At 39.7% G+C, this 15,137-nt stretch overlaps 1 protein-coding gene across 1 annotated transcript in view; it reads left to right on the plus strand.

Moving 5' to 3' along the window:
* GRIK2 (glutamate ionotropic receptor kainate type subunit 2) overlaps positions 1-15,137 on the plus strand; it is a 591,009-nt gene that overhangs the window by 340,443 nt on the left and 235,429 nt on the right. The window contains exon 10 of the mRNA XM_065402064.1: positions 6,700-6,906. Within this exon, the coding sequence (XP_065258136.1) occupies positions 6,700-6,906 (207 nt within the window). The remainder of the gene's footprint in view (positions 1-6,699; positions 6,907-15,137) is intronic.

Raw genomic sequence — 15,137 nt, forward strand, 5'->3', positions numbered from 1 at the left:
GCAGACTTCTAGTATCCAATTTGCCTTCCTTTGTAAGTTGTTAATAACTGGTTCTCTATCATCTACTCTTCATGGTTTTCTGTTCTGATTTGTCTGTGCATGTTTCCTTCAGCAAGTTGCAGCCTGGCAGCTTTTGCAGCAACATGAAATGATGAAATGTAGCCGAAATAAAAATACTGTAAATCGTATGGTCCAGTATGCAGTCGACATTGGTTTCAGTTTGAAGTGGCTGAACTGGTTTGATTCTCAAAATTACTTTTGTGGCTCTTGCTCCTTCAATGGGTGCTTCCCTATTTGTATCCAGCCATCAGTGCTCAGACAGCAGGGATCACTACAGCCAGGCAAAGCATGTTCAGAGCTAATATTGTAAGTTAGCTTCTCATATTGCAGTGAGCCTCCCAGTCTGGGTAAACAGTCATGGGTTAATCGGGCTCGCGCTAGCACTCTAAAAATACCCATGTAGACAGGGTTTTGAAGTTGCAGCTCAGGCTTTGAAGCTTAGGGAGGGGGGTAGACTTCCCAGTCTGAGCTCCAGCTTCTGTAAACATACCCTAAGAGACTCCACTGGTATAGATTCAATGGATTGACATGGATGGGTGTCCTAAATAATTCATCCTTCATGCAGAATTGCAGGGTATATGTATGTGTGTGAAGCATATCAAGCTATGCATTCTACAGGCATTGAAAATTTTTGTTTTCTTCATTGTATCAGACCAACGTGTTGGATGCCGTGTTTGGCAATCGGACATTTTCCAAGCATTTTGAAATCTTTAAATGAAGCACAACTATGCTTACTGTGACCTCCTTGTCCATCCATATAAAAGAATATGTGCTCATGACTTGCCTTCAACAAATGGAGTAGAATTAAGCACTTCCCGGAAAGAATTCTTGTTTGAAATAGAGCGTATCTTTTAGAAAAAAACATCCAATCTTGATTTTAAAATTTGCCAGTGATGGAGAATCTACTTCACTCCATGGTCAATTATTCCAGTGGTTAATTACAATTTCTTTAAAATGTATGCCTTCTTTCCAGTCTGAATTTTTCTTCAACCTCCAGCCATTGAATTTCGTTATACCTTTGTCTGCTAGATTAAAGAGCCTATTATCAAATATTTGTTCTCTATGTAGAGACTTATAGACTGTGATCAAGTCACCCCATGACTTTCTCTTGGTTAAGCTAAATAGATAGACTCAAGGAGCTCAATCACTATGAGGTAGATTTCCCAATTATTTAACCATCCTATGGCTCTTCTCTGAATCCTCTCCAATTTATCAGCATCCTTCTTGAATTGCAGACACCAGAATTGGACACAGTATTCCAACAGCACTGGCAGCAGTGTCAAATACAGAGGTAATATAACCTCTTTATTCCTACTTGAGATTCCCCTGTTTATGCCTCCAAGAATTGCAATAGCCCTTTTGGCCACAGAATCACAGTGGGAGCGCATGTTCAGCCGTTTATCCCCATAACCCCCAAATCTTTTTCAGAGTCACTGCTTCCTCGGATAGTATCCCACATCCTTTAAGTATGGCCTACATTCCCCTTGTTCGTAGAGGTATACATTTACATGTAGCTGTATTAAAACATATTGTCTGATGGTGCTCAGTTTACCAAGCAATTCAGACCTCTCCTCTTCATGATTTACCACTCCCCCAGTTTGTATGTCATATGAAAACTTCATTAATGAAGATTTTGTGTTCTACAATGTCATTAGTAAATGTTAAATGGCATAGGGCCAAGTGTCATGCTATCTGGAATGGCTCTCAACTGAGAGTGCCTACCTTAGGACAGACTACCAGAAAACGGGACAGACAGCCCAAACTGGTGATGTGCTCTATAATTAGATTTTACCAAGCCAGTACCGAATGTGAACTCCTGGATCGCTATACCAATCTTACCATGGAGTCACAGACCCCTTAGATGCTCCAGTCTATCTTGCTGCCAAGAGAACTGGACTTTGGGTTAAAAGATCACTTAGACCAGGGGTCGGCAACGTTCGGCACGCGGCTCGCCAGGGTAAGCACCCTAGCGGGCTGGGCCAGTTTATTTACCTGCTGATGCGGCAGGTTCGGCCGATCGCGGCCCCCACTCACCGTGGTTCACCGTCCCAGTCCAATGGGGGTGGCGGGAAGCGGCGCGGGCCGAGGGATGTGCTGGCCGCGGCTTCCCGCCGCCCCCATTGGCCCGGGATGGCAAACCGCAGCCAGTGGGGGCCGTGATCAGCCGAACCTGCCGCGTCAGCAGGTAAATAAACTGGCCCGGCCCGCTAGGGTGCTTACCCTGGCGAGCCGCGTGCCGAACGTTGCCGACCCCTGACTTAGACTAAAAATCATACCACATCAGGTTGCTCCCTGTCCCAAGAGACCAGTCACGTACCCTAAATCAATTGATACCCTAGATCTTACACCGAAGACCAATGCTGGTAGTCAATTCTATAGTAAACTAACTAAAGGTTTATTAGCTAAGAAAAGGAAGTGAGAGTTATTGAGAGGTTAAAGCACGTAAAATATATGTACAAGTGGATCACAGTCTGTACTTCCAAATGGTACAGAGATGTAGTAATTTGTAGTAATCTGCCAGTTTCCCAAAAGTGTCTCAGGGCTGCCCAGAATAACTCTGGGGATCTCCGTATTCTCTGTCCTATTAAAATCCAAACAGTCCAGAGATGAAGGATCTTTCCTGGAATCCATTTTTATAGCTTCTTCTCACAGAAAACAAGCAGACAGTATCACTACCCAGGTGGGCTCTTTCTTTGGTGATGGAGAGTGACGAATTCATTCAAAGTCTTTGACATCTGACCATCACACAGTTACCACTTGCTTGAAATTAGCACTTTTCTGTTTGAGTTCTTCCTTTGCATTCCACAAGGCTTCTTTCTGTTTGATGAGTTGTTTAGTTACAGGGGTATACACAATGTAAATGTTTGCTACTCCATTATAACAGAATACAGATACGTAAAAACAATGCATGTGACATCCCATTAGTTTTCATGAAGTTGAAATGCCAAATGCACTTTTATACATTTAATAATTACTTTGATCTATATTAATAAACAAGTGAATTGATCTGGGGCTTGGGTATGAGCTAGCACCTGGTCTGCCAGCATCACATCAAGAACTGATCCCTGTGGGATCCAATGAGTAACATATCAATTCATGATGATTCTCAGTATATAGTTACATTTTGAAACATGCCAGTTAGCCAATTTTTAATCAATTTAATGTGTTCCACATTAATTTTGTATCATTCTAGTTTTTTAATCAAAATGTGCAATACCAAGTTAAATGCCATACAGAAATCTAAGTATCATCAACACTAACACCTTGATCAACCAGACTTATAATCTTATCAAGAAAGATATCAAGTTAGTTTCACAGGATCTATTTTCCATAAATCTGTGTTGATTGGTATTAATTATATTACTCTAATTTAATTCTTTATTACTCTAGTCCCGTATTAGCCACTCCATTATTTTACCTAGGATCAAGATCAGGTTGACAGGCCTATAATTCCTAGTCATCCCATTTATACTTTTAAAATATTGGCACAACATTAGCTTTCTTCTAGTCTTCTGAATCTTCCCCAGTGTTAGAAGAGTATCAGAGGGGTAGCTGTGTTAGTCTGGATCTGTAAAAAGCAACAGAGGGTCCTATGGCACCTTTAAGACTAACAGATGTATTGGAGCATAAGCTTTCGTGTTAGAAGAGTTATTGAAAAGCAACATTAGATATCCAGCAAGCTCCTTTGGCCAAATCTTTAAAAACTCTTGGATGCAAATTGTTCTTTCCTTGCTGATTTTAAAATGTCTAAATTTAGTAGCTGCTGTTTGATATCCTCCTGTCTTACTACTGGAATGAGAAGTGCTTCATATTCATACAATATGACTAAATCATCTGTTTTTTCCCAAATGTAGAACAGATATATTAACTGAACTCTTCTGCCTTTTCTGCATGTACTGCTGAGCTTTTCCATACATGTATGAGATAATATTTTAAGAAATCAGTCAAGTAAAGAGGTTCCAGGCATTTCTGACCCTCCCTAAAGTACACAGTTTCCACAATTGAAGTGATCTGGTTATTAATTGCCATCAGCTTACCAAAGGCAAAGTATTTTTCTTTTTACCTAGAGAATCAATTTTCCAAGGCTACACATTCTTATATAGTTCTCTGAGCTAAAGTTGGATTGCTTTTCTAACCACATAGTGCTCTGTGAACAGTGCACAATATTTTCTCAGACCAGAGGGTGCCAAATTTATAGAGATGGTTGGGAAATGTTTTAAAAAAAATGTTTTTCATCAGAAAATGCCAATTCATTGAAACTGAAACTTTTTTTTGTGAAAGACCATTTTTTGACACAATTTTTGTCACGATGTTTGGTTATGAAGTAAAATATTCTTGTTTTCTGCCTCAACTTTTTGTTTAGAAATATAAGCTAATTATAGTACAAAAAAGAGAGAAAGAAATGGTCAAACTCAAAATGAAATATTTCAAAATTATCAAAATGAAATGTTTTGATTGACCCAACCAGAAATATTTTTCAGCTTTTCAGTTTATGAAAATGTTCAAGATTTTGACTTTAGTCCTGATTCGGGATGGACAACTTTTTTTTTGGATACTTCAAACTTTAATGGAACAGGAAAATTGTTTCCCACCCAGCTCTAGTAATTTATACATGCTTACAATTTTTTAGACATGAGAATGAAAAACATAAAATAATTCCATTATCCTTTTCATTGAAATACTCAAGTCCCTTAAATTATTACATGCTTTTCAGTTTGCTTAGATTTTGCATAATATCATTGTCTTGCATTCCACACAGTTCATACAAAATTCCAGAAAAAGTTTGACTTTATAGTGACTCTTGAAAGACCATAATAGCCCTTACATTATAAAGCTTATATGAAATATCTCACTGAAGCTAATGGAGTTTTGGAACTTGGGAGGTAGAGTGCACATTGTTCTGTACTTAGTATGAAATGCAGTTTGCCTACTAAAACAAGCTATGAAAAAGAACCAGTGAGTATACACAGTGATCTGCTTTCCAGATTTAACAAATTCCAACATAACAATTCATATTTTTTAATTAAGAAATACAAAAACTCCTGAACCGCTTGCCAAATTTAATGTTAAAAACAAAAGTGCTGATCCCTACCAAAAAATCTAACTCATGAGTAGCGCTTACTAATGTGAGGAGCCAATGGAATGACTTGTGTGAGTACAGCTTTTGCCAGATCAGGCCCTAAATTTATTTATTTAAGTAGAAATGTGTGAAATAGCATCATAATATGACAATTTGGAGAAAACAAATATTGATCTTTTTAATACACTAGATGACAAAAGAAACCCACCACAACAACATACACTCTGAACATGTTTTGTTCTAACTACAACAAACCACTCTCTCTCTCTCTCTCTCTCTCATACCCTTTTATCTGGGCTAAAATCATATGTGCAAAAATTTCAGCTTTATGCAAATTAAATGGATCAATTATGGGACTCCTTAAAAATCGGGTTTATAGTGAAAATGCTGACAGACTCTTATTAAAGCTGCCAAGTGCCAGTAGAATGAGGTGTCTTTAACCCCAGTGAATGCTGATGCAGAGGTTTAGTACTGTATGAATTTTATAAAGTTACCCAGGAGAGTTATCTTATTATTCATTGAGTCTTGTGTCTGGTGCAGTAATTGCATCTGGTGCAATTTTTCTTGCCTTACTTTGTGGTTATTTTTTATTCTTGTATAAAATGGGGAAAGGTTCTAAAACAGGAGAAAAGCTTGAGCTCATGTATTTAACCTATTCTGTGTCAAAAGGAAACTGGAGGTTGGTAATAGAAAATTATTGGTGTGGTATTTGTTTTCCCTCCCAGCATTACATGTAATGAAAGCTACATTTATTCTGCATACAAAACATAATAAGTTCAGCATAGTAACTAGGCATTAGTTTCCTACCAAATAAATTACTAATGATCTGCCAATTATTTTAAAGTGTTGACTGTCTTCTATATACCACTTAATGCAATAAACATCTACCTAAATCTTCAGTCACATCCTAACCTTATAATTAAATATCCGAGCTGAAGGTTTGAAGGAATTAAAATTGAGTATCCATGGACTTAATTTTTTTAAATTTATTTTTGTGTGTTAATGTTTTCATAGGCTTTCTGCAGTCTCCTAAATAGCAAAATATATAACTTGATGGAGCAGAGCAGAATATACTGTTACTGATTTGTGTTTTGAAAGGTTTTCTACATGCTTATTAAAAAAAAAATTGCAAAAGCAGTTAACATTCCCACTTATACAAAAAAATATAGCATGCAATACTTAGCACTGTTGATTGACATTCTGAATTAAAACGATTAGTTTTTCAATTGCCAAATAACCACATTGTTAGATTGCTTTCATTTTAAGCAGTTTACAGTATTCTACACAAGTAATACATTGGACATTAATAAGCAGAGAACACATTTCAGAACAGGTAGGGTGCAGCTGCATTGAAGATGTGGCTTCACTATTGACTCATTTTTTTTTTCACTTTAAAATGAGAGAGTTTTTGAGTAATCCAAGGTAAATTTTCCCTTGATAGAGGGGAGACAACAGGATTTTCTTTTTAAAGTTCACCTCTGTCTGTGTGTGGTAATATATTAACAACTTTATACAAATAGATACTGACTGAAGCTCCCTCTCTGTGTCTTCACTTACAGGAAGAGCCATATGTGATGTTCAAGAAGTCTGACAAACCTCTGTATGGGAATGATCGATTTGAGGGATATTGCATTGACCTCCTCAGGGAGCTAGCTACCATCCTTGGATTTACCTATGAAATTAGGCTGGTGGAGGATGGCAAATATGGAGCCCAGGATGATGCCAGTGGACAATGGAATGGAATGGTTCGCGAACTAATCGATCATGTAAGTTCCTTTTTGGAAGCTTGTCTGCTATCTGATTGAAATCTAAGTGAGAACAACATTTAACAAGATCCTGCAGGTTACTGATTGCTTTTTTTACATGGATAGATTGTGATAACAGTGTATGTTAATGTCAATGGTATGCTGAGATTTTCTAGGCCAACAAGTCACTGTACTTTAAAAAAAATACCTTAAAGATGCTTCTTTCCAGTTTTGTAAATGTATCATTAAACATAGGCTATTTATTTTGCATCTCTGTTTTTGTCTTCCTAATGGAAAGAGCTTCATGCTTACATGAATCATTTCCAAATCTAAATGTAGAATAGATAGCATCCACAATGATTTCTTAGGAGCAATGTATTTCCCTTGTGAAAAGAAATATGATAGTCACTAACTTAATCATTCAGCAGCAATCCGCCCTTCTTTTCTGGCAGGGGATTTGATACTGTGTCCCAGAGGAATCCCTATATAACCTTTAAAATATGCAGTATTATCTCCCATTAACATACACTGAGCAGATCCCTGTCTTTTCTCCTTAAAACATCTGCTGTAAAGTCCAGACAGTAAGACAGAAATATCAATGCACACTGAAGCAGCAGGGTAATTCAATCTGAGTCAAAACAGATATCATTACTGGCAATTGTTTGTAATTGAATAAGTCAGGCATCCCTTTTCTCTGGCCTTTAAAACATACTTTCTCAGTTGGTGGTGCCAATTGAATTTGGTCTCTTGGAAATGGAGTTTAGTCTGTTTGCAAATTACGCAATTGTCTCTGGCTTCTTTGTGTTTGTTGATTTTGGTAAATTGCTCAATATCCAGACATCTGATCAAAGCCACTTGAAATAAACCGAATAAACCTGTGCATCAATTTGATTTAATACAACCAAAAGCCAGGAAGATTATTCTGTAGCTCCAGTCACACCTTTTCAGGCTGACACAGAAAAATGCATGGATCTTCTGAAGCAAGAACAGTTTTTGACCGACTTGAGCCTATCCTGCCTCTGTTTGCCCAAAAATTTCACAAGCCAGTGAGAACATATGCCAAGATATTCAGATTTACTATAAGTATTACTTTAACACCCTTCTCTTAAGTTATAATGTAATCCTGTTTTGAAGAGAACTATGTTAATGCAAAGTAGGAACCTTTTATCTTGTGCCTGCAGCATCCACACAGGGGAGGAACAGTGCAGCATTTCAGTGCGCACTGCTATTCACACTCCCATAGTCCAAACTACAGGGCAGTGTAGACATGTCCTAAGACACGTCTGAAGAAATCCTGGCACTGAAATGAAAAGGTTAGAGCTGGGGCTGCTCCAGTCACTCCCTTCAGATGATATATCACAAACTCAATAACTGTTTTTACCCATGCGGCCTCAAGCTCATTCACTGGTTGGAACAATATCCCCCCTTCCCCCATGGAAAATTTTGACTATTTGATCTCAGAGTTACAGAGCTTAAGGCCAGAAGGGACTACCAGATCATCCTGTATATACAGACCTCCTGTATATCCGGTAGGCCACCAATACCACCCAGAACCTGCACACTAAACCCAACAGTTGAAATTAGATCAAAGTATTACAGCCCACAGGAGACTAGATTATTATGTGCCACAGGCAGAGAATTGGCGGGACCGAGGTGCTCTGGTGCCCAAGAGCCCACAACGGCAGGGAAATGATTAAGTGAGAAATACCCAGATAATCCTGGCATATGCTGCACCCACATGCTGCAGAGGAAGATAAAAAGCTCCCAAGGCCTTAGCCAATCTGACCTGAGAGAATATTCCTTCGCAATCCCTCTTAAAATGATCAGTTAGACCCTGAACATGTGAGTAAGAACTAGACAGCCAAGCACCTGAGAGAAAGAATGCTCGGTGCCACCTCAGAGCACTGGCCCTCCCTGTGCAGTGTTCCATCTCTAGCCGTGGCCATCCCTGATGCTTCAGAAGAAGATTAAAAAAAATAAAAATTAAAACCTTCCCAGAATATATTGGGTGAAAATAAAATCTGAGCGTGCAGGTAGCTGGCTGAAATCCTGAAGCCTGAGCTTTTAGGAACATAAGACATGAACTAGAAATGAACCTCCGGGCTGCTGAACCCTGCCCCTTACCATCATAGTTTCCTCAGTTGCTGAATCACCATATGCATCATGGAAGATATAATGCAACTGGGGAACCTGACACATAGAGGAGAACAGGGGTATGAGGCACTGTCATGTGCCAGTCTCCTGCAGGAGGCCGTGGCACAACAGGTGCACCTGTGTTAGTTTTCCCTCAAACAGAATCCCCAATAACTCTAACATAAGCTTTCTTGTCGCAATAATATCTCTTGTCGGGGACGGTTTATTACAACATAGTCTAAATAGTCCATAACAAAAGTCCCCAAATAGACAATTTATTACCCCCTTAAAATCACACAACATCTAGTCCCTTAATGTCCCACATGCTACCCTCTGGCATCTTCCACCATGCCTGGGCTCTTTGTCAGTCATCTCTTGTCCTTTTAACAGAACAGCAACCCCACCCCTTCCAACTGGAGTGGAATCCGGCTTTTCCCAGCAGAGACTCCCATAGCCTCTCTGCTGGGAGTTCAGCAGGGGAGCCCCTCAGTCCTTTCCAGCCCTCTTGCTCCAGCTCTCCAGCATGGAGATATAAGGGGGTAAACCTGTCTGTTGCATCAGTCCTCTCCAGCTCTCAGCTTCACACTCCAGCTTAGAAGTCTGCAGGCAACTCCGTCTGGTTGTCCCTCACCTTCAGCCATCTGCAGCCCTTCTTGCTCTGGTTCTCTGGCTTGGGGAGGTCTAGCTGCTTCAGCCTTACCCCAGGAACCACTTACAGATTTCTTCAGGGACCTTCCACAGTCCCCGTGATCTCTGGCACCTCTCACCTGCCCTTTTCCTGACTGAGTCAGGCAGCTCTGATTCACCAGATCTCTCTCCCCTCTAAGGCCTGGGTGCCCTCTTTCACACACCGTTAGGAGGCAGATGATGAGTCACAGGTGCACTGGCCATGCTCCCTCATAAAGGGCCAGTGTCACCCAGTGACAGGCACCCAAACTGCAACTCCCATGATGCACCACATGTTTAGAGTGACACCCATAATGTGCTGAGTGATTTCCAGACATTCTGAGAATCCCCTCGGCGAAGGCACCTCACAGGCTAGGGATAATTTATAGGACATAAACCGTAACTTCATTAAATAAACAAGTATGTAAACAAATGAAGGAAACAAGTGAGGGTAATCTTTGCACTACAGAGTGGCTGAGGCTGCTTAGCCTGAGCACAAGCCAATCTTTGTCTTGGCTGGTAGACCCAGAGATCAAAATGGCTAGCCAGCAAGATGCACCATCCAGGCCAAGACATGTAGCTTGCGCCAGCCTATGCTCTACTCCTGTGGAAAGTGCTAGGGCTAGGAAAGACTCCAAACAGTCTCAATGGTGAGTCTTTTAGTCTCAGATACATATGAATACCATAATTCTGGGAAATACACATCTACCATCCTAGCCCAGACAGCCAAATAAATGTACCCTCCTGCAAACACAGCATCTACCCAAACACTGCAACATAATGCAGGGGAATGTGTGGAAACAAAAACATAATTCTAACTTGATTTGAACAGAAAATAAAATAAAATGATTAACCAACATAACACCACCATCATATTGTACATCAGGGATCGGCAACCTTTGGTCTGCGGCCCGCCAGGGTAAGCACCCTGGCGGGCCGGGCCAGTTTGTTTACCTGCCGCATCCACAGGTTCGGATGATTGTGGCTCCCACTGGCCACGGTTCGCCGCTCCAGGCCAATGGGGGCTGCAGGAAGCGGCGGCCAGCACATCCCTCTGCCCGTGTTGTCCGTTGTTTTATTTCCCCAAATATCTAATCTAAATCTCCCTTGCTGCATGTATACCCTCCCCAGATTTGACAAGAAACCACATTTCAGTCATAACTTCAGCTTATATTCATAACTTTACACAGAATGTTGCTACATACATTTCATCATGATATTATTGACCAGTGAGTTATTAGTTTTCAAATGTCACCTCACAAGGCATATTTTGTACAAAGATTATTACAATAGCGTGTAGGGTGTGAATACAAGGGTGCATTTAATCAATATATCACTCCCCCAACTTCACAGCAAACTACTGCTAACTACTTTTTGAGTATGGTCTTTCAACCAGTTTTGCACCCACTTTATAGTAATTTAATCTAGACTACGTTTCTCTAGTTTGCTTATGAGAATGTCGTGTGGTACTATGTCTAAAATCTTACTAAAATCAAGACATATCAGGTCTTCAGATTTCCTCCATCCAGTATCCCTGTTAAAGAAAGAAATTAGGTTGCTTTGACATGATTTGCTCTTGACAAATCCATGTTGGCTATTACTTATTGCTCTGTTATCTTCTAGATGCTTCCACATTGATTTCTTAAAAATATGTCCCAGTATCTTTCCAGTATTAGGCTGACCTGGGTCATCTTTGTTCCCCTTTGTAAAGATAAGATACTATGATTGCCCTTTTCCAGTCCTCTGGGACCTTGTCTGTACTCCATGAGTTCTTAAAGATACTCACTAATGGTTTCAATGTTGCTGCAACCATATCCTTAAATATCCTAGGATGAATTTCATCAGGTCCTGCTGACTTCAATACATTAAACTTATCTAAATATTCCATAAACCATGATGTAAAAGAGATTTTAAATTCCATCTCTACTAACAAATCTACTGTTCTTTTCTTGACTTGTCTTTCTTTATGTAAACTCCCATCTACAAATTTTTTTGGCTGTCTCATTGTCAGCTTCAGCTTAATATGACCAAAACATAACTCATTATCTTTCATCTACATTCTCCATTCCTCCATTTCCTACCTCTGATAACAAAACCAACATTTCCCCATCACTCATATCCATAACATAGGAGTAATCTTAGACATCTTCCTGTCTTCTTTGCCCTCTTCCTTCATGTATGGACTGTGTTTAAATCTTGCTACTTGTTCCACATCGCTAAAAATCAGGTTTTTTTGCCACTCCCTACTTATCTAAGAGACTCTTGTCGCTTATCACATTACATTCACTTTCAGTCTTGATAGTCCCATTTGTCCATATCCTCCATAACTATACATGTTTTTTCCACATGGTGCACCTATCCTGAATTGATTCAAAAGATCACCGCTATAGCGGGTTGGAAAATGAGTGGTTTTGTTTGTCTTGTGCCCTCCCCCTCCTCCCATGGAAAATGTCAGTAAAAGTCAGTGACATTTTCAACAGAAACTTTCAACTTCTTGTGGAAAAATAAAAAACATGAAAACTTAACAATTTTCAGACAAAACATGAAAAAATTGTAGGTTTTTTTTGTTTTTGTTTCCGGATGAACATTTTTAAACAATTGAGGAAAGCGGACACTTCCCATAATTTTTTTTTCAAATCCTAATTTTCCATCAAAGGAAAGTTTTATCAGAAAATTTTCAACCAGCCTTAGTCATTAGTACTGATTGTGGGACGGAAATTCTGTTTCACCACAACTTTTGAAGATTTGAAATTTGTTTTAATTCTGCATTAAAACAAAACCCAAACCTTTCAAACATTTTCATAAGTTCTGATTATCTCTATTCATCACTACCCTCTCCTCAGATAAACTTTCATAAACACTCATTTGTACCCTGACGGCTGCAAGAAATTAGCCAATAATGACACACACACTTTGACATTTATCTCTATTTATGTAAACAAAAAAATCCTTATATCACCATGCTTGCACTCAGAAACTGCATACTGTAATTGATATCAATCCTATCCTTCCTCTCTTAGCTCCTAAATCACAGCATAGCTGAAATCAGGATATATGCTCTCCTGGGGAGGGAATGTCTCATCTACTGTAAAGTCTAACACCATTTTAGGCACTGTAAAATAATATCTGAATCTATCTTTTTAGCACTTTGATAGTCTTTAAAAAAAATGAAGTTAGGTCAAAGTTTCTGTCATTGGAACCTTATTTGCACCTGCAAAATAAACATGCTTGTTTAGAGAAATTAGACCCTTCATTTATTTGTGCAAACTGATATTTGTGTGATCAAAGTAGTATTGACTTTATTCAGGTACCTGATTTGTTCACACGCACTTATTTGCATCCATAAACACAGAGCAGTTCTATTGTTGCAATTTAGTTGGCAGTATCTTAAAATTTTGCCTTTAAAATCTAATTTTAAAAAATCCTGCAGTCATGGAACACTTAATTTTGCAGTACTATGCAGAATACAATTTAAAAAGTCTTTGCATTTTAAGGCTTTTCTTTCCTATTAATGTATAAATTGCAGAAAACTCTTATGCAGGAAAACATGGCCACTAGTAGAACAAAGATAAAAACTGATCCTTTTTATTAAAATCAATTTTCTATGAAATCCAGCAAATGATTGTTAAAATAAAACAAAGAAAATTAGTAGCAATTTTTAAAAAAACGATAGGCGTGCAAACTGGATAAAATAGTATGTAATTGATATAAGTAATATTATCTGTAGCATAGATATTCACCCAGTTTGCCTCAGATTTTCAAAATCCTGTTGAAACGGATTCCATATGAAGGGAAGATGTTTCTGTGGCACTTGATCATCATCCTAAAACAAGAATATATCCACTTGTATGTGATTAGCCTCCTTGCATGCCCAAATATTTATTGAGAAAACTCAAGACTATGGAGCTAGGACAGTGTTTGCAACTCTTGTGATATTTTTGCACATGATGTGATTTTGACAGGGGTAGAGCCCATCTGGCAATGACATGCGAAGCTTCAGTCCTGCCTGGGGGAAATCCCCTCTGACCCACCTGCCCCACTTGCCAGCCTCCTGGGGGTAGAGCAGCCAATCACAGCTGCTGCAGGAAACAGGCTACGCTCTTTCTCCCCTCGCTTCAGCAGCCCAATGTGATTCTCACAGAAGGGGAGAGGGAAGGAAGGAGCAGAAAGAGCCCAGCAGCTCAGTGCAGCTCTGCTCCCTGCTTCCCCTTTTCCCTCTGGTGAGCAATGGGAGGGCTCCTCTGATCCTCCCTCCTTCTTTGCTGCACTGGCCTGAGAGGGAGCTGCTTGAAAGAGAGAGAAGGGGAAACTGTTTCAATCTCCCTAGGCCTTGGAGAGGTGTGTGAAGAACCCCAGGAGGAGCAGAGCTGGGATTGGGGTGGCTGAAGTGATGTGGGGGCAGAATTGATCTGGGGGTGGGAGGAGACTGGAGAGGGCAAAATAATGGGGGGGGCAGATGTGGGGCAATGGGACAGGCAAAACTGATGCGGGGTGGGATGGGAAATCAGATGTAGGGCCAGAACTGATGCAGGGACTGGGGGGATGGGATTGATTTGGAAGTTGAGGTGGCAGAATGAATTGCTGGGCTGGATACAGGCAGATGTTGGAGTCAGAGCTCCTGAAGTGGGGGCCAAAATCACATTTCCCAATACATTTGGGAGAATGAACAATACTAATTCTCTCTCACTCTCTCTCGCACACACACACGGGATGGGCTGGGGCAGTTAAAAACCACAAACTAAGTGTTGGTTTTTTTTTTTTTAATCTCTTGATTTGGAGGATCTGACTCATGGTTTGGTTTTTTTGACCTGTGGGGTTGGCAATACCTGTAATGTCAATCATGGCTCATACTTCAAAAGTGAGGTTAGCTATATACAGCTTCTAATTGTAGAAAGCAAACAGTGCTGTAACCTTACAATACCAGGGCAGCTGCCAGTTGCCACTTATGCAGTTGCGAAAGGTCATTTCTGACATGAGCCACCTTTGCATTCACTATTCTCACTTGAACAATGAACTCGATAATAATTACAAATATGCCTCAGAAGGAAAAAAAAAATTCATCTGAACCCTGTACTTACATACAAATATATTTTAGAAACAGAGTTTGGTGTCTTTCATCTAGACTCAGTGCACCAAAGTCATCCCAGGTGTAATTGTGTTGACTTAACTGGTCTTATTCCAGGGAGGAAGGTTGTCTGTATGTATGAGGTGTATGTTCTTCAAATGAATGTGCTTATTATTTTTATGGTCTAGTGAGTACTATGTTATTTAGAACTGAGAGGAAAACATTGCAGTGCATGTCTTTCCCATGGTGGTCAATACTAAGACTGACTCACTTTTAATTTTCCAACTGTTTCCCCATTACATTTCATTTGCTATATACACCAGCCAGTTACTCAGTCGTTCCCAATTCTGTTGTATTTCACTTGCTACCATCTTCATTCAGTGCTTAT

This window comes from Emys orbicularis, chromosome 3 (assembly GCF_028017835.1).
Source record: "Emys orbicularis isolate rEmyOrb1 chromosome 3, rEmyOrb1.hap1, whole genome shotgun sequence".
Classification (NCBI taxonomy): domain Eukaryota; kingdom Metazoa; phylum Chordata; order Testudines; family Emydidae; genus Emys; species Emys orbicularis.